Here is a 21,012-nt window from a genome sequence, read left to right on the forward strand (position 1 = left end):
CTACTCTATTTTGACCTTCGACCTTATGCATCAAAATGGCCCCATATCCTTCAGAACTAGCGTCGGTATGTAGTTCTATCGGGTAGTTGGGGTCGAATATCATTAACACCGGTGCTTCGGTCAGGACGGAAATTACCTTTTGCCTTATCTTTTCATGTTTATCCGTCCAAGCTATGCTTTTGTTACCGGAAGTAAGCGCGTACAAGGGTTTCATTATCTGTGAGAATTTAGGGACGAATTTTCGGAAGTAAGTGGCTAGACCTATGAATTGTCTGAGCTGTGTGACGGTCGTTGGCGCAGGTAAAGAGCTCAAGGCGTGTATTTTACCCGGGTTGGGGCGAACTTCTCCGTCACGGATTACATACCCCAAATAAAGTACCGAGGTCGTTAGGAAAGAACATTTTGAAAAGTTGAAAGAGAATTCGGCTTTTACGAGGGTATCCAATACGGTGTTCAATCTTTCTAGGGCTTGATCTATCGAGTCGGCAATAATTAGAACGTCATCCAAGTAGACAACAACGTATGAATACGCAAGGTCGCCTAAGGCGTTGAGAATGGCCCTCTGAAAAACGGAAGGTGCATTTTTCAATCCGAACGGCATGGTTAGGTACTCGTACTGTCCGTCGGGTGTAACGAACGCCGTATACTCCGTCGAATTAGGATGAATAGGAATCTGATGAAACCCGCTGGCCATGTCTAAGCTAATGAAGTATCTCGCCTTTTGCAATCTCGCGATCTGATCCGCGATGAGGGGTAGGGGATACCGATCCGCGACCGTGTTTTTGTTTAGCGCTCGAAAATCTACACACAGTCTATCTGAGCCGTCCTTTTTCTTCACGAGAATCATGGGGCTCGCGAACGGCGAACTACTGGGCCTTATGATTTTTGCCTCGATTAACTCGCTGATTCTCTCTCGCACTGTTCTTCGTTCTTCCTCGCTGAGTCTGTAGGGACTTCTTTGTACGGTGATGTTGGGATCAATTAATCGAATCTCTAACTGGCCCGTATTTACGCGAGTACGCGGGAAGCCCGTAATAAATGACTCTTTAAAATTTTGGAGAATAGAAATCAATCGGCTCTTATCATTACCACATACTTCGGTGTCTACTTTATTAAAGTCAATCCCATTTTCGACGGTTTTATGGCAAGCATTGACTGTCTTCGTTTTGCGGATATCGAGGCCGTTGGGCGTAATAATTACATCGAATCCTTGGCTTACTATCTCGCGACCAATCATAATATCGTACTTTAAATGACTATCGTCAAGGACGTGGAAAGCTATCTCCAATGTAAAACCGCTAATACGTACGACGGACAAAATCTGGGACGTACTTTTAACGCAGGTATTTCCGATTCCTTGCATTACTATTACATCTGTCGTTCTCTTACCGGAAAATTTCGAGGCTACAGATTCTTTAACTAATGAGCACTCGGCTTCGGAATCGAAGTAAAACGGAAACGACTCACCCAGATGACTCAAACTACCAACTGGCGGCTTCATCACACAGACGTCGACTCGGGGTTTGTTCTTGGGGCTGGATTTTCCGTCTTGTTGTTGCGGACAGTTTGGTGCGATATGGCCCTCCGCCTTACACTTGAAGCAAACCACCTGGGGCGATGTTGCCGGTCGTCTTTCTTCCGGGCGTTGCGTATTTCCTCGCTGTTCTCTCTGCATCCTACGGCGGCACTCAGCTATTCTGTGTCCTTGTTTACCACAGTAGAGGCACTTCACGTGGTGGGCCGACAGCTTGCGTCTTTTGGCTTCGGGTTCCGCCGGTGGATTTCTTGACGAAAATGTCGGCTGATCGTTGTAAGGGAGAATCCTCATTTCATCATGAAATTGGTCCTCCGTCCTGATATTATTCGCGGGCGTTAGTCGCTGAAAGCGTTGATCTTGTGAACTCAGTATATAAAGGGCGAGGGCATTGATCACTTCGGGCATCGTTAGATCTTGCAACTTCATCTGCAGCATGGAGCGGAGGCGACTACCGTACGCTCCCGGGGATTCAGTCTCCGACGGTCGTTCTCTGGATATCCTTATTAACGCCGAAGCGGCTGTCTCTCTGCCACCAAAACGCGAGAGAAATTGTTCCTTAAGCGTTGGCCAGGTAAGCTTTCCACCGCGCACCACTTGCGAAAGCCAATGCGCAGCAGAACCCTTTAGGGCGCGATTTAGAGCGGAAAGTAACGCACTATCTTGCATCGGGTGGTCTTTCAAAATCAGATCAGCATGCGCGCACCACGCGGATGGATCGGCGCCTGCGCCTTCGGGGTCAAAACGTGGTAACGTTGCATCCTTAGATTCCGCACTCGGTCTTTGCTCCCCCGGTTTGTGCGCTAGCGTCTGAATTAACTCGCGCATAAGGGCCATTTGCTTTTGTAGCGCTTTAAACGGTTCTGATCCCACTTCTGATGTCGGAGTAACGTTGGGGTCAGGATTGTGGGTGTTTGGTGAGTCTTCATTGAAATTAGCCATCGTTGCGATATAATAAAGACACAGTTTATTAGCACAGGCACGGATGATACAAGTTTAACAATCGACTGTGGTGATTAGGCACCCGCGATACTAGTAACAATGGTCTCGGGTTCGATAACGAAACCGCGGTCAGAGGGATGATGGTTGAACGTGTTCGCGAAGTCTAAGTCCGCACAATAATTCGTAAGAACGTTACTTCCTTCAGTTGACGAGATCGCGTGAAAGAATGCCTTTTCCGTCCCGATGATGCCACAGAGGAAAACTATATCGGGGTGTGTCTAAGGGCACGAGATCATCGGATTCGTCGAGGATAGTCTTCGTTCAGGGAGTAAGGGAAATTGGCGTTGCTGCTAATTGGTCAATTTCCATATCGGTGGTTAGAAAAGATGCTAGCCGCCCTCGAGGGAAAGTTGCTAGTGGGAGACGCCGTTCGTTGAAAGAAATAGATCTCCCCTATCTTCCCGTAGTTGGGACAAAGACTGTTTATCTGTTCGAAGGACTTTAGGTAACTAGATATTAGTGTTTATAACGGCCCTCGGGCTAGCTGGTCACGTACTGTGGAGAGACATCGACATCTGGCAATCATCTTTCTCGAAGAATAGGAACTGCGTGTGGCCACGGGACAGAGACCGTTGGAATGTTTACTGTCGTGTGTCGCCAGAGATATTTCTTTTAAGGAGAGCTATAGAATTACTTCATACCTTTGTTAGGCAAAACGTTCATCCCTTGACCGCGGGCACGTTGGCGACCGACTGTCGCCTCGAGCCCAAGCTCACTATCACAAATCTCGGACAATTACAATTAGGTTGAATAACTACAATTGTTTAATTACAGCTATAGTAGGCTCTAGGTTACAATGTTGCGGGATTATCCAGCATTCCAGAGGCTCCGGTGTTCTTTCCTCTCCGACATATATATATATATACGAAAACAAGCTACATTTGTGACATTTTTACCTATTGATAATATATACTTGTCGGGGTGAGATTGGAATTTTGGGCGCGTGACAATTCTTCACGTGAGTTATCCATTGTTTAACACAACTAAGATTATATTTTCACTTATACACAAGTCTGTTACAAAGATTAACAAATAATAAGTCTAGAGAATAATAAACTTAACAAATAATGAAGTTAGCGGAAAATATATTGAACGAATAATAAATTAAACAAATAATAAAGTTAGTGGATAATAAGTTGAACGGTTAGTAAGTCTAACAGATAATAAAGCTAATGAGTAATACGTTTAACGGATAGTAAGTGCAATGAATAATATGGTTTACAAACAATAAGTTAATAATCGTTATAAACAATAATTTGAGTTCAAACGAATCCACGATCAACGGGATGACTCCTTACTAAGCGCAGACTGATCTTAAGCACAGAAACACGACGTGTCACTCTCTAAAGCAGTCACAAGACGAATGCCAGTCTCGTGGAGATTTTTCTCCCCGTACGATTGCATTTTGTTTTCTATGCCCGTTTGGAAGCATCGAGAAGGTTCCAAACGCCGTTGCTAGGCACACTCGTTGGAAGCATCGAGAAAGTTCCAAACGCCGTTGCTAGGCAGTTTCTGCCTGGAGTTTTGATTACTAATACAATGTATGTCCCATTGCATCGGCACCTCCGAGGCAACATCACACGTGGCTAGGCCCGCTCTCGAGGTCGCATGCCGCCACAACCACATTTCTCGGAGAACACATACAACCACTCCAGACCTCCGTTAGATAAAACATCCATCCCGTGACCGTGGCTACGTTCGGCGACCAATTGTCGCCTCGAACCCAATCTTGATATCACAAATCTCTAACAATTACAGCTATGATAAAATCCAGGCTAGACTACTAGAAGATGTTCCCAAAATTTCCAAGGAACGGCTTCGGCTTTCCTTTCATCTCCGACATATATATATTAAAAGGTTATTCTTATTTCTGAAAAACTCAAGAGTAAGAAACAATTTAATAAATTGTTAATAGGAAGATGAATCACCTGGCCATCATACTTACCCTCATCAAAATAACATATGGCTTGGTAGGATACGATTGCAATGGCAACCACCTCAACGTTACCACCATCTCTTTAAACTCCATCGGGGACTGCAGCATACAACCTGCAACGACGGAAACCCAAGACATTTATATTCAACTACTGCAACTCTCGGAATTTGAATTTACCAGTGTAAGGCAATGTAAGGTGCAAATAACTCGAATTATATATTACTGTGGCATGCACTCCCACACGTCGGCAGTGCATAATGGATTCGCCGAATACCTTCATGAAACAACTGCTCAACAATGCGCAAGGATGCACCAGGACGGCACGTTCTCATTCGGACCACAAAACCTTATAGTAGGCCTAAAGGATAATGCAACAGAAACAAGGTCGCTTGTCCTAGCCGGCAAGTTATCAGACGACGGCAGCTGCCAGGGAACACAATATGTAGACCCATACGGGAGCTGGGAAAAGGTTGTTGTACAAGCCACAGTAAGAATAAGCTTAAGATCATCAGTTGTGCCAGTACGGATTGAAGCAAACAAAATTCTACTAAAATCAGGAACAGTGTGCACCTTTAACGAAGGAAACTGCCTAGACGCAGAGGACGGATACACTTATTGGCAACCACAACCACCCTCACCATGCAAATTTGATCAGTACGACGTATTATATGAGGGAACCGCCACAAAAATCCAGGAGAAAAGAACCAACGGGGAACCAGTGCAACCAGTTTACGCGCTAACAACACAGGAAGTAACCTTTGCACTGACTAAAACTGGAGAACAACCACTGTGTGGATATACCCTACTGTCCACTGAACACCCCAAATTGTTCCTGTTAGAAACAACAAGAGGAAATACGTTCATCTCCAAAGGCAAAACAGCAGTCGAAAATTTGGATATATTCACATATATCAACTCAAAATTCATTTACGTAGAGAAACACATTAAAAGACAAATGACGGCACTATACCATGATATACTGACACAACGATGCACCACGGAAAGGAAGTTAATAGAAAACGCTTTAAGTTTAGCAACTCTATTACCCGATGAGTTCGCATATGCAGTAACTAAAACCCCGGGACACATGGCCTTGATTGCTGGGGAAGCGGTCCACATAGTCAAATGCATTCCCGTGCAAGTAAAAATACGACACACAACGGAATGCTATTCGGAGCTACCGGTTTGGCAAGGAAATCGCACCGCATTTCTAACACCAAAAACACACATCATAACTCAACATGGAAACCACAGGGAATGTAGTGCAGTACTACCCACATTATACAATATCGACGGACCTTGGCACAAATTCCTACCAAAACCGATGGAAGCAATCGCACCACAAGAACTCCACCCAGACGTACGCCAAACATGGCAATATTCAGCACCATCATCATTGGCCACAAGCGGGATATACACCCAAAAGGACCTGGATACACTTCGAGACCACGTCATGTTCCCGGCAGAAAAAACAGCAGCCTTAAACACGTTGGCCAGAGGGGCAACCGGAAAATCAATCGTCCCTGGAATGGTAAACATCCTAGGAGTTATGGACGAAAACACACTAACAACAATAGCAAAGAATACCGCATCGAAATTATGGACTGGTTTCATGGAATTTGGAACGATCAGCGCAGCAATATTTGGAATAATTGTAATATTTAAACTAATCAAAACAATAGTAGACATAACTATACACGGATACCAGTTACGCGAGACTTACGGATGTGGAATCGCCCTACTAGGAGCAATATGCGCGTCAGTCACACACCTGCTATTATACCTTAAAAGAGGACGAAATGTCGACGATCCAGTGACACAATCTCGAGGAATATCAATAACACCAACAGTCACCCAACATTCTGCACGTTAAATGGAGTAAAACGAGCTCTTAAACGTCGAAATATCTCAAACGGGAAGGAAACGACGGTTAGTTACGTCAAAATCGACGAAATCATCGAGATTTGCGAGCTGTTTCGCTTGTTTCGAGGATGAAACTGGCGTGTATTACATTCTGGACGTTAAATGGAGTAAAGCGAGCTCTTAAACGTCGAAATATCTCAAACGGGAAGGAAACGACGGTTAGTTTTCGTCAAAATCGACGAAATCATCGAGATTTGCGAGCTGTTCCGCTTGTTTCGAGGATGAAGCTGACGCGTATTACATTCTGCACGTTAAATGGATTAAAACGAGCGCTTAAACGTCGAAATATCTCAAACGGGAAGTAAACGACGGTTAGTTTTCGTCAAAATCGACGAAATCATCGAGATTTGCGAGCTGTTTCGCTTGTTTCGAGGATGAAGCTGGCGTGTAGTACATTCTGCACGTTAAATGGAGTAAAACGAGCTCTTAAACATCGAAATACCTCAAACGGGAAGGAAACGACGGTTAGTTTTCGTCAAAATCCACGAAATCATAGAGATTTGCGAGCTGATCCGCTTGTTTCGAGGATGAAACTGGCGTGTATTACATTCTGCACGTTAAATGGAGTAAGACGAGCTCTTAAACGTCGAAATATCTCAAACGGGAAGGAAACGACGGTTAGTTTTCGTCAATATCGACGAAATCATCGAGATTTGCGAGCTGTTCCGCTTGTTTCGAGGATGAAACTGGCGTGTATTACATTCTGCACGTTAAATGGAGTAAAACGAGCTCTTAAACGTCAAAGCATCTCAAACGGGAAGGAAACGACGGTTAGTTTTCATCGAAATCGACGAAATCATCGAGATTTGCGAGCTGTTCCGCTTGTTTCGAGGATGAAGACGACGCGTATTACATTCTGCACGTTAAATGGAGTAAAACGAGTTCTTAAACGTTGAAATATCTCAAACGGGAAGGAAACGACGGTTAGTTTTCGTCAAAATCGACGAAATCATCGAGATTTGCGAGCTGTTCCGCTTGTTTCGAGGATGAAACTGGCGTGTATTACATTCTGCACGTTAAATGGAGTAAAACGAGCTCTTAAACGTCAAAACATCTCAAACGGGAAGGAAACGACGGTTAGTTTTCATCGAAATCGACGAAATCATCGAGATTTGCGAGCTGTTCCGCTTGTTTCGAGGATGAAGCTGACGTGTATTACATTCTGCACGTAAAATGGAGTAAAACGAGCGCTTAAACGTCGAAATATCTCAAACGGGAAGGAGACGACGGTTAGTTTTCGTCAAAATCGACGAAATCATCGAGATTTGCGAGCTGTTCCGCTTGTTTCGAGGATGAAGACGACGCGTATTACATTCTGCACGTTAAATGGAGTAAAACGAGTTCTTAAACGTTGAAATATCTCAAACGGGAAGGAAACGACGGTTAGTTTTCGTCAAAATCGACGAAATCATCGAGATTTGCGAGCTGTTCCGCTTGTTTCGAGGATGAAACTGGCGTGTATTACATTCTGCACGTTAAATGGAGTAAAACGAGCTCTTAAACGTCAAAACATCTCAAACGGGAAGGAAACGACGGTTAGTTTTCATCGAAATCGACGAAATCATCGAGATTTGCGAGCTGTTCCGCTTGTTTCGAGGATGAAGCTGACGTGTATTACATTCTGCACGTAAAATGGAGTAATACGAGCTCTTAAACGTCGAAATATCTCAAACGGGAAGGAAACGACGGTTAGTTTTCTTCAAAATCGACGAAATCATCGAGATTTGCGAGCTGTTCCGCTTGTTTCGTGGATGAAACTGGCGTGTATTACATTCTGCACGTTAAATGGAGTAAAACGAGCTCTTAAACGTCAAAACATCTCAAACGGGAAGGAAACGACGGTTTGTTTTCGTCAAAAACGACGAAATCATCGAGATTTGCGAGCTGTTCCGCTTGTTTCGAGGATGAAACTGGCGTGTATTACATTCTGCACGTTAAATGGAGTAAAACGAGCTCTTAAACGTCGAAATATCTCAAACGGGAAGGAAACGACGGTTAGTTTTCGTCAATATCGACGAAATCATCGAGATTTGCGAGCTGTTCCGCTTGTTGCGAGGATGAAATTGGTTTGTATAACATTCTGCACGTTAAATGGAGTAAAACGAGCTCTTAAACGTCGAAATATCTCAAACGGGAAGGAAACGACGGTTAGTTTTCGTCAAAATCGACGAAATCATCGAGATTTGCGAGTTGTTCCGCTTGTTTCGAGGATGAAGCTGACGTGTATTACATTCTGCACGTTAAATGGAGTAAATGAGCTCTTAAACGTCGAAATATCTCAAACGGGAAGGAAACGACGGTTAGTTTTCGTCAAAATCGACGAAATCATCGAGATTTGCGAGCTGATCCGCTTGTTTCGAGGATGAAACTGGCTTGTATTACATTCTGCACATTAGATGGAGTAAAACGAGCTCTTAAACATCGAAATATCTCAAACGGGAAGGAAACGACGGTTAGTTTTCTTCAAAATCCACGAAGTCATCGAGATTTGCGAGCTGATCCGCTTGTTTCGAGGATGAAACTGGCGTGTATTACATTCTGCACGTTAAATGGAGTAAAACGAGCTCTTAAACGTCAAAAAAATATTACAAACGGGAAGGAAACGACGGCTAGTTTTCGTCAAAATCGACGAAATCATCGAGATTTGCGAGCTGTTCCGCTTGTTACGAGGATGAAACTCGCGTGTATTACATTCTGCACGTTAAATGGAGTAAAACGAGCTCTTAAACGTCGAAATATCTCGAACGGGAAGAAAACGACGGTTAGTTTTCGTCAAAATCGACGAAATCATCGAGATTTGCGTGCTGTTCCGCTTGTTTCGACGCTGAAACTGGCTTGTACTACATTCTGCACGTTAAATGGATTAAAACGAGCTCTAAAACGTCGAAATATCTCAAACTGGAAGGGAACGACGTTTAGTTTTCGTCAAAATCGACGAAAACATCGAGATTTGCGAGCGGTTCCGCTTGTTTCGAGGATGAAACTGGCGTGTATTACATTCTGCACGTTAAATGGAGTAAAACGAGCTCTTAAACGTCAAAATATCTCAAACGGGAAGGAAACGACGGTTAGTTTTCATCAAAATCGACGAAATCATCGAGATTTGCGAGTTGTTCCGCTTGTTTCGAGGATGAAGCTGACGTGTATTACATTCTGCACGTTAAATGGAGTAAATGAGCTCTTAAACGTCGAAATATCTGAAACGGGAAGGAGACGACGGTTAGTTTTCGTCAAAATCGACGAAATCATCGAGATTTGCGAGCTGTTCCGCTTGTTTCGAGGATGAAGCTGACGTGTATTACATTCTGCACGTTAAATGGAGTAAATGAGCTCTTAAACGTCGAAATATCTCAAACGGGAAGGAAACGACGGTTAGTTTTCGTCAAAATCGACGAAATCATCGAGATTTGCGAGCTGTTCCGCTTGTTTCGAGGATGAAGCTGACGCGTATTACATTCTGCGCGTTAAATGGATTAAAACGAGCGCTTAAACGTCGAAATATCTCAAACGGGAAGGAGACGACGGTTAGTTTTCGTCAAAATCGACGAAATCATCGAGATTTGCGAGCTGTTCCTCTTGTTTCGAGGATGAAGCTGACGTGTATTACATTCTGCACGTTAAATGGAGTAAATGAGCTCTTAAACGTCGAAATATCTCAAACGGGAAGGAAACGACGGTTAGTTTTCGTCAAAATCGACGAAATCATCGAGATTTGCGAGCTGTTCCGCTTGTTTCGAGGATGAAACTGGCGTGTATTACATTCTGCACGTTAAATGGAGTAAATGAGCTCTTAAACGTCGAAATATCTGAAACGGGAAGTAAACGACGGTTAGTTTTCGTCAAAATCGACGAAATCATCGAGATTTGCGAGCTGTTTCGCTTGTTTCGAGGATGAAGCTGGCGTGTAGTACATTCTGCACGTTAAATGGAGTAAAACGAGCTCTTAAACGTCAAAAAAATATCTCAAACGGGAAGGAAACGACGGTTAGTTTTTTTCAAAATCGACGAAATCATCGAGATTTGCGAGCTGTTCCGCTTGTTTCGAGGATGAAACTGGCGTGTATTACATTCTGCACGTTAAATGGAGTAAAACGAGCTCTTAAACGTCGAAATATCTCAAACGGGAAGGATACGACGGTTAGTTTTCTTCAAAATCGACGAAATCATCGAGATTTGCGAGCTGTTACGCTTGTTTCGACGCTGAAACTGGCTTGTATTACATTCTGCACGTTAAATGGAGTAAGACGAGCTCTTAAACGTCGAAATATCTCAAACGGGAAGGAAACGACGGTTAGTTTTCGTCAATATCGACGAAATCATCGAGATTTGCGAGCTGTTCCGCTTGTTTCGAGGATGAAACTGGCGTGTATTACATTCTGCACGTTAAATGGAGTAAAACGAGCTCTTAAACGTCAAAGCATCTCAAACGGGAAGGAAACGACGGTTAGTTTTCATCGAAATCGACGAAATCATCGAGATTTGCGAGCTGTTCCGCTTGTTTCGAGGATGAAGCTGACGTGTATTACATTCTGCACGTAAAATGGAGTAATACGAGCTCTTAAACGTCGAAATATCTCAAACGGGAAGGAAACGACGGTTAGTTTTCTTCAAAATCGACGAAATCATCGAGATTTGCGAGCTGTTCCGCTTGTTTCGTGGATGAAACTGGCGTGTATTACATTCTGCACGTTAAATGGAGTAAAACGAGCTCTTAAACGTCAAAACATCTCAAACGGGAAGGAAACGACGGTTTGTTTTCGTCAAAAACGACGAAATCATCGAGATTTGCGAGCTGTTCCGCTTGTTTCGAGGATGAAACTGGCGTGTATTACATTCTGCACGTTAAATGGAGTAAAACGAGCTCTTAAACGTCGAAATATCTCAAACGGGAAGGAAACGACGGTTAGTTTTCGTCAATATCGACGAAATCATCGAGATTTGCGAGCTGTTCCGCTTGTTGCGAGGATGAAATTGGTTTGTATAACATTCTGCACGTTAAATGGAGTAAAACGAGCTCTTAAACGTCGAAATATCTCAAACGGGAAGGAAACGACGGTTAGTTTTCGTCAAAATCGACGAAATCATCGAGATTTGCGAGTTGTTCCGCTTGTTTCGAGGATGAAGCTGACGTGTATTACATTCTGCACGTTAAATGGAGTAAATGAGCTCTTAAACGTCGAAATATCTCAAACGGGAAGGAAACGACGGTTAGTTTTCGTCAAAATCGACGAAATCATCGAGATTTGCGAGCTGATCCGCTTGTTTCGAGGATGAAACTGGCTTGTATTACATTCTGCACATTAGATGGAGTAAAACGAGCTCTTAAACATCGAAATATCTCAAACGGGAAGGAAACGACGGTTAGTTTTCTTCAAAATCCACGAAGTCATCGAGATTTGCGAGCTGATCCGCTTGTTTCGAGGATGAAACTGGCGTGTATTACATTCTGCACGTTAAATGGAGTAAAACGAGCTCTTAAACGTCAAAAAAATATTACAAACGGGAAGGAAACGACGGCTAGTTTTCGTCAAAATCGACGAAATCATCGAGATTTGCGAGCTGTTCCGCTTGTTACGAGGATGAAACTCGCGTGTATTACATTCTGCACGTTAAATGGAGTAAAACGAGCTCTTAAACGTCGAAATATCTCGAACGGGAAGAAAACGACGGTTAGTTTTCGTCAAAATCGACGAAATCATCGAGATTTGCGTGCTGTTCCGCTTGTTTCGACGCTGAAACTGGCTTGTACTACATTCTGCACGTTAAATGGATTAAAACGAGCTCTAAAACGTCGAAATATCTCAAACTGGAAGGGAACGACGTTTAGTTTTCGTCAAAATCGACGAAAACATCGAGATTTGCGAGCGGTTCCGCTTGTTTCGAGGATGAAACTGGCGCGTATTACATTCTGCACGTTAAATGGAGTAAAACGAGCTCTTAAACGTCAAAATATCTCAAACGGGAAGGAAACGACGGTTAGTTTTCATCAAAATCGACGAAATCATCGAGATTTGCGAGTTGTTCCGCTTGTTTCGAGGATGAAGCTGACGTGTATTACATTCTGCACGTTAAATGGAGTAAATGAGCTCTTAAACGTCGAAATATCTGAAACGGGAAGGAGACGACGGTTAGTTTTCGTCAAAATCGACGAAATCATCGAGATTTGCGAGCTGTTCCGCTTGTTTCGAGGATGAAGCTGACGTGTATTACATTCTGCACGTTAAATGGAGTAAATGAGCTCTTAAACGTCGAAATATCTCAAACGGGAAGGAAACGACGGTTAGTTTTCGTCAAAATCGACGAAATCATCGAGATTTGCGAGCTGTTCCGCTTGTTTCGAGGATGAAGCTGACGCGTATTACATTCTGCGCGTTAAATGGATTAAAACGAGCGCTTAAACGTCGAAATATCTCAAACGGGAAGGAGACGACGGTTAGTTTTCGTCAAAATCGACGAAATCATCGAGATTTGCGAGCTGTTCCGCTTGTTTCGAGGATGAAGCTGACGTGTATTACATTCTGCACGTTAAATGGAGTAAATGAGCTCTTAAACGTCGAAATATCTCAAACGGGAAGGAAACGACGGTTAGTTTTCGTCAAAATCGACGAAATCATCGAGATTTGCGAGCTGTTCCGCTTGTTTCGAGGATGAAACTGGCGTGTATTACATTCTGCACGTTAAATGGAGTAAATGAGCTCTTAAACGTCGAAATATCTGAAACGGGAAGTAAACGACGGTTAGTTTTCGTCAAAATCGACGAAATCATCGAGATTTGCGAGCTGTTTCGCTTGTTTCGAGGATGAAGCTGGCGTGTAGTACATTCTGCACGTTAAATGGAGTAAAACGAGCTCTTAAACGTCAAAAAAATATCTCAAACGGGAAGGAAACGACGGTTAGTTTTTTTCAAAATCGACGAAATCATCGAGATTTGCGAGCTGTTCCGCTTGTTTCGAGGATGAAACTGGCGTGTATTACATTCTGCACGTTAAATGGAGTAAAACGAGCTCTTAAACGTCGAAATATCTCAAACGGGAAGGATACGACGGTTAGTTTTCTTCAAAATCGACGAAATCATCGAGATTTGCGAGCTGTTACGCTTGTTTCGACGCTGAAACTGGCTTGTATTACATTCTGCACGTTAAATGGAGTAAGACGAGCTCTTAAACGTCGAAATATCTCAAACGGGAAGGAAACGACGGTTAGTTTTCGTCAATATCGACGAAATCATCGAGATTTGCGAGCTGTTCCGCTTGTTTCGAGGATGAAACTGGCGTGTATTACATTCTGCACGTTAAATGGAGTAAAACGAGCTCTTAAACGTCAAAGCATCTCAAACGGGAAGGAAACGACGGTTAGTTTTCATCGAAATCGACGAAATCATCGAGATTTGCGAGCTGTTCCGCTTGTTTCGAGGATGAAGCTGACGTGTATTACATTCTGCACGTAAAATGGAGTAATACGAGCTCTTAAACGTCGAAATATCTCAAACGGGAAGGAAACGACGGTTAGTTTTCTTCAAAATCGACGAAATCATCGAGATTTGCGAGCTGTTCCGCTTGTTTCGTGGATGAAACTGGCGTGTATTACATTCTGCACGTTAAATGGAGTAAAACGAGCTCTTAAACGTCAAAACATCTCAAACGGGAAGGAGACGACGGTTAGTTTTCGTCAAAATCGACGAAATCATCGAGATTTGCGAGCTGTTCCGTTTGTTTCGAGGATGAAGACGACGCGTATTACATTCTGCACGTTAAATGGAGTAAAACGAGCTCTTAAACGTTGAAATATCTCAAACGGGAAGGAAACGACGGTTAGTTTTCGTCAAAATCGACGAAATCATCGAGATTTGCGAGCTGTTCCGCTTGTTTCGAGGATGAAACTGGCGTGTATTACATTCTGCACGTTAAATGGAGTAAAACGAGCTCTTAAACGTCAAAACATCTCAAACGGGAAGGAAACGACGGTTAGTTTTCTTCAAAATCGACGAAATCATCGAGATTTGCGAGCTGTTCCGCTTGTTTCGTGGATGAAACTGGCGTGTATTACATTCTGCACGTTAAATGGAGTAAAACGAGCTCTTAAACGTCAAAACATCTCAAACGGGAAGGAAACGACGGTTAGTTTTCGTCAAAAACGACGAAATCATCGAGATTTGCGAGCTGTTCCGCGTTGTTTCGAGGATGAAGCTGACGCGTATTACATTCTGCACGTTAAATGGATTAAAACGAGCGCTTAAACGTCGAAATATCTCAAACGGGAAGGAGACGACGGTTAGTTTTCGTCAAAATCGACGAAATCATCGAGATTTGCGAGCTGTTCCGCTTGTTTCGAGGATGAAGCCGACGCGTATTACATTCTGCACGTTAAATGGAGTAAAACGAACTCTTAAACGTTGAAATATCTCAAACGGGAAGGAAACGACGGTTAGTTTTCGTCAAAATCGACGAAATCATCGAGATTTGCGAGCTGTTCCGCTTGTTTCGAGGATGAAACTGGCGTGTATTACATTCTGCACGTTAAATGGAGTAAAACGAGCTCTTAAACGTCAAAACATCTCAAACGGGAAGGAAACGACGGTTAGTTTTCATCGAAATCGACGAAATCATCGAGATTTGCGAGCTGTTCCGCTTGTTTCCAGGATGAAGCTGACGTGTATTACATTCTGCACGTAAAATGGAGTAATACGAGCTCTTAAACGTCGAAATATCTCAAACGGGAAGGAAACGACGGTTAGTTTTCTTCAAAATCGACGAAATCATCGAGATTTGCGAGCTGTTCCGCTTGTTTCGTGGATGAAACTGGCGTGTATTACATTCTGCACGTTAAATGGAGTAAAACGAGCTCTTAAACGTCAAAACATCTCAAACGGGAAGGAAACGACGGTTAGTTTTCGTCAAAAATGACGAAATCATCGAGATTTGCGAGCTGTTCCGCTTGTTTCGAGGATGAAGCTGACGTGTATTACATTCTGCACGTTAAATGGAGTAAATGAGCTCTTAAACGTCGAAATATCTCAAACGGGAAGGAAACGACGGTTAGTTTTCGTCAAAATCGACGAAATCATCGAGATTTGCGAGCTGTTCCGCTTGTTTCGAGGATGAAACTGGCGTGTATTACATTCTGCACGTTAAATGGAGTAAATGAGCTCTTAAACGTCGAAATATCTGAAACGGGAAGTAAAGGACGGTTAGTTTTCGTCAAAATCGACGAAATCATCGAGATTTGCGAGCTGTTTCGCTTGTTTCGAGGATGAAGCTGGCGTGTAGTACATTCTGCACGTTAAATGGAGTAAAACGAGCTCTTAAACGTCAAAAAAATATCTCAAACGGGAAGGAAACGACGGTTAGTTTTTTTCAAAATCGACGAAATCATCGAGATTTGCGAGCTGTTCCGCTTGTTTCGAGGATGAAACTGGCGTGTATTACATTCTGCACGTTAAATGGAGTAAAACGAGCTCTTAAACGACGAAATATCTCAAACGGGAAGGAAACGACTGATTGTGTTCGTCAAAATCGACGAAACCAAAGAGATTTGCGAGCTGTTCCGCTTGTTTCGAGGGTGAGTCTGGCGTGTATTACATTCTGCACTTTAAATGGAGTAAAACGAGCGCTTAAACGTCGAAGTATCTGAAACGGGAAGGAAACGAGGGTTAGTTTTCGTCAAAATCGACGAAATCATCGAGATTTCCGAGCTGTTCCGCTTGTTTCGAGGATGAAACTGGCTTGTATTACATTCTGCACGTTAAATGGAGTAAAACGAGAGCTAAAACGTCGAAATATCTCAAACGAGAAGGAAACGACGGTTAGTTTTCGTCAAAATCGACGAAGTCATCGAGATTTGCGAGCTGATCCGCTTGTTTCGAGGATGAAACTGGCGTGTATTACATCCTGCACGTTAAATGGAGTAAAACGAGCTCTTAAACATCGAAATACCTCAAACGGGAAGGAAACGACGGTTAGTTTTCGTCAAAATCCACGAAATCATAGAGATTTGCGAGCTGATCCGCTTGTTTCGAGGATGAAACTGGCGTGTATTACATTCTGCACGTTAAATGGAGTAAAACGAGCTCTTAAACATCGAATTACCTCAAACGGGAAGGAAACGACGGTTGGTTTTCGTCAAAATCCACGAAATCATCGAGATTTGCGAGCTGTTCCGCTTGTTTCGACGGTGAAACTGGCTTGTATTACATTCTGCACGTTGAATGGAGTAAAGCGAGCTCTTAAACGACGAAATATCTCAAACGGGAAGGAAACGACGGTTTGTTTTCGTCAAAATCGACGAAATCATCAAGATTTGCGAGCTGTTCCGCTTGTTTCGAGGATGAAGCTGGCGTGTAGTACATTCTGCACGTTAAATGGAGTAAAACGAGCTCTTAAACGTCAAAAAAATATCTCAAACGGGAAGGAAACGACGGTTAGTTTTTTTCAAAATCGACGAAATCATCGAGATTTGCGAGCTGTTCCGCTTGTTTCGAGGATGAAACTGGCGTGTATTACATTCTGCACGTTAAATGGAGTAAAACGAGCTCTTAAACGTCGAAATATCTCAAACGGGAAGGAAACGACGGTTAGTTTTCTTCAAAATCGACGAAATCATCGAGATTTGCGAGCTGTTACGCTTGTTTCGACGCTGAAACTGGCTTGTATTACATTCTGCACGTTAAATGGAGTAAGACGAGCTCTTAAACGTCGAAATATCTCAAACGGGAAGGAAACGACAATTAGTTTTCGTCAAAATCGACGAAATCATCGAGATTTGCGAGCTGTTCCGCTTGTTTCGAGGATGAAACTGGCGTGTATTACATCCTGCACGTTAAATGGAGTAAAACGAGCTCTTAAACATCGAAATACCTCAAACGGGAAGGAAACGACGGTTAGTTTTCGTCAAAATGCACGAAATCATAGAGATTTGCGAGCTGCTCCGCTTGTTTCGAGGATGAAACTGGCTTGTATTACATTCTGCACGTTAAATGGAGTAAAACGAGCGCTAAAACGTCGAAATATCTCAAACGAGAAGGAAACGACGGTTAGTTTTCGTCAAAATCGACGAAGTCATCGAGATTTGCGAGCTGATCCGCTTGTTTCGAGGATGAAACTGGCGTGTATTACATCCTGCACGTTAAATGGAGTAAAACGAGCTCTTAAACATCGAAATACCTCAAACGGGAAGGAAACGACGGTTAGTTTTCGTCAAAATCCACGAAATCATAGAGATTTGCGAGCTGATCCGCTTGTTTCGAGGATGAAACTGGCGTGTATTACATTCTGCACGTTAAATGGAGTAAAACGAGCTCTTAAACATCGAAATACCTCAAACGGGAAGGAAACGACGGTTAGTTTTCGTCAAAATCCACGAAATCATCGAGATTTGCGAGCTGTTCCGCTTGTTTCGACGGTGAAACTGGCTTGTATTACATTCTGCACGTAAAATGGTGTAATACGAGCTCTTAAACGTCGAAATATCTCAAACGGGAAGGAAACGACGGTTAGTTTTCTTCAAAATCGACGAAATCATCGAGATTTGCGAGCTGTTCCGCTTGTTTCGTGGATGGAACTGGCGTGTATTACATTCTGCACGTTAAATGGAGTAAAACGAGCTCTTAAACGTCAAAACATCTCAAACGGGAAGGAAACGACGGTTAGTTTTCGTCAAAAACGACGAAATCATCGAGATTTGCGAGCTGTTCCGCTTGTTTCGAGGATGAAGCTGACGCGTATTACATTCTGCACGTTAAATGGATTAAAACGAGCGCTTAAACGTCGAAATATCTCAAACGGGAAGGAGACGACGGTTAGTTTTCGTCAAAATCGACGAAATCATCGAGATTTGCGAGCTGTTCCGCTTGTTTCGAGGATGAAGACGACGCGTATTACATTCTGCACGTTAAATGGAGTAAAACGAGCTCTTAAACGTCAAAACATCTCAAACGGGAAGGAAACGACGGTTAGTTTTCGTCAAAATCGACGAAATCATCGAGATTTGCGAGCTGTTCCGCTTGTTTCGAGGATGAAGCTGACGCGTATTACATTCTGCACGTTAAATGGAGTAAAACGAGCTCTTAAACGTCGAAATATCTCAAACGGGAAGGAAACGACGGTTAGTTTTCGTCAAAATCGACGAAATCATCGAGATTTGCGAGCTGTTCCGTTTGTTTCGACGCTGAAACTGGCTTGTATTACATTCTGCATGTTAAATGGGGTAAAACGAGCTCTTAAACGTCGAAATATCTCAAACGGGAAGGAAACGACGGTTAGTTTTCGTCAAAATCGACGAAATCATCGAGATTTGCGAGCTGTTCCGCTTGTTTCGACGCAGAAACTGGCTTGTATTACATTCTGCACGTTAAATGGAGTAAAACGAGCGCTAAAACGTCGAAATATCTCAAACGAGAAGGAAACGACGGTTAGTTTTCGTCAAAATCGACGAAGTCATCGAGATTTGCGAGCTGATCCGCTTGTTTCGAGGATGAAACTGGCGTGTATTACATCCTGCACGTTAAATGGAGTAAAACGAGCTCTTAAACATCGAAATACCTCAAACGGGAAGGAAACGACGGTTAGTTTTCGTCAAAATCCACGAAATCATAGAGATTTGCGAGCTGATCCGCTTGTTTCGAGGATGAAACTGGCGTGTATTACATTCTGCACGTTAAATGGAGTAAACCGAGCTCTTAAACATCGAAATACCTCAAACGGGAAGGAAACGACGGTTAGTTTTCTTCAAAATCCACGAAATCATCGAGATTTGCGAGCTGTTCCGCTTGTTTCGACAGTGAAACTGGCTAGTATTACATTCTGCACGTTGAATGGAGTAAAGCGAGCTCTTAAACGACGAAATATCTCAAACGGGAAGGAAACGACGGTTTGTTTTCGTCAAAATCGACGAAATCATCAAGATTTGCGAGCTGTTCCGCTTGTTTCGAGGATGAAACTGGCGTGTATTACATTCTGCACGTTAAATGGAGTAAAACGAGCTCTTAAACGTCAAAAAAATATTACAAACGGGAAGGAAACGACGGCTAGTTTTCGCAAAATCGACGAAATCATCGAGATTTGCGAGCTGTTCCGCTTGTTACGAGGATGAAACTCGCGTGTATTACATTCTGCACGTTAAATGGAGTAAAACGAGCTCTTAAACGTCGAATTATCTCGAACGGGAAGAAAACGACGGTTAGTTTTCGTCAAAATCGACGAAATCATCGAGATTTGCGTGCTGTTCCGCTTGTTTCGACGCTGAAACTGGCTTGTACTACATTCTGCACGTTAAATGGATTAAAACGAGCTCTAAAACGTCGAAATATCTCAAACTGGAAGGAAACGACGGTTAGTTTTCGTCAAAATCGACGAAAACATCGAGATTTGCGAGCGGTTCCGCTTGTTTCGAGGATGAAACTGGCGTGTATTACATTCTGCACGTTAAATGGAGTAAAACGAGCTCTTAAACGTCAAAATATCTCAAACGGGAAGGAAACGACGGTTAGTTTTCATCAAAATCGACGAAATCATCGAGATTTGCGAGTTGTTCCGCTTGTTTCGAGGATGAAGCTGACGTGTATTACATTCTGCACGTTAAATGGAGTAAATGAGCTCTTAAACCTCGAAATATCTCAAACGGGAAGGAAACGACGGTTAGTTTTCGTCAAAATCGACGAAATCATCAAGATTTGCGAGCTGTTCCGCTTGCTTCGACGCTGAAACTGGCTTGTATTACATTCTGCACGTTAAATGGAGTAAAACGAGCTCTTAAACGTCGAAATATCTCAAACGGGAAGGAAACGACGGTTAGTTTTCGTCAAAATCGACGAAATGATCGAGATTTGCGAGCTGTTCCGCTTGTTTCGACGTTGAAACTGGCTTGTATTACATTCTGCACGTTAAATGGACTAAAACGAGCTCTTAAGCGTCGAAATATCTCAAACGGGAAGGAAACGACGGTTAGTTTTCGTCAAAATCGACGAAATCATCGAGATTTGCGAGCTGTTCCGCTTGTTTCGAGGATGAAACTGGCGTGTATTACATTCTGCTCGTTGAATGGAGTAAAACGAGCTCTTAAACGTCGAAATATCTCAAACGGGAAGGAAACGACGGTTAGTTTTCGTCAAAATCGACGAAATCATCGAGATTTGCGAGCTGTTCCGCTTGTTTCGAGGATGAAACTGGCGTGTATTACATTCTGCTCGTTGAATGGAGTAAAACGAGCTCTTAAACGTCGAAATATCTCAAACGGGAAGGAAACGACGGTTAGTTTTCGTCAAAATCGACGAAATCATCGACATTTGCGAGCTGTTCCGCTTGTTACGACGCTGAAACTGGCTTGTATTACATTCTGCACGTCAAATGGAGTAAAACGAGCTCTTAAACGTCGAAATATCTCAAACGGGAAGGAAACGACGGTTAGTTTTCGTCAAAATCGACGAAATTATCGAGATTTGCGAGCTGTTCCGCTTGTTTCGACGTTGAAACTGGCTTGTATTACATTCTGCACGTTAAATGGAGTAAAACGAGCTCTTAAACGTCGAAATATCTCAAACGGGAAGGAAACGACGGTTAGTTTTCGTCAAAATCGACGAAATCATCGAGATTTGCGAGCTGTTCCGCTTGTTTCGAGAATGAAA

General features: G+C 43.0%; 1 protein-coding gene across 1 annotated transcript; it reads left to right on the forward strand.

Annotated features, from left to right (window-relative positions):
• The first annotated feature begins 4,451 nt into the window (after positions 1-4,451).
• Positions 4,452-6,345, forward strand: LOC138189152 (uncharacterized). Its single transcript, XM_069131303.1, has one exon. The coding sequence runs from the start codon at positions 4,456-4,458 to the stop codon at positions 6,343-6,345; it is 1,890 nt and encodes a 629-aa protein (XP_068987404.1). The 5' UTR covers positions 4,452-4,455.
• The last annotated feature ends 14,667 nt before the right edge of the window (positions 6,346-21,012 follow it).

Source organism: Bombus flavifrons, chromosome 18, assembly GCF_040668555.2.
Source record: "Bombus flavifrons isolate JBK064 chromosome 18, iyBomFlav1_principal, whole genome shotgun sequence".
NCBI lineage: Eukaryota > Metazoa > Arthropoda > Insecta > Hymenoptera > Apidae > Bombus > Bombus flavifrons.

What these genes read in the sequence shown, in the direction of transcription:
- LOC138189152 (XM_069131303.1), top strand. Translation starts at nt 4,456, where the DNA reads ATGAATCACCTGGCCATCATACTTACCCTCATCAAAATAACATATGGC.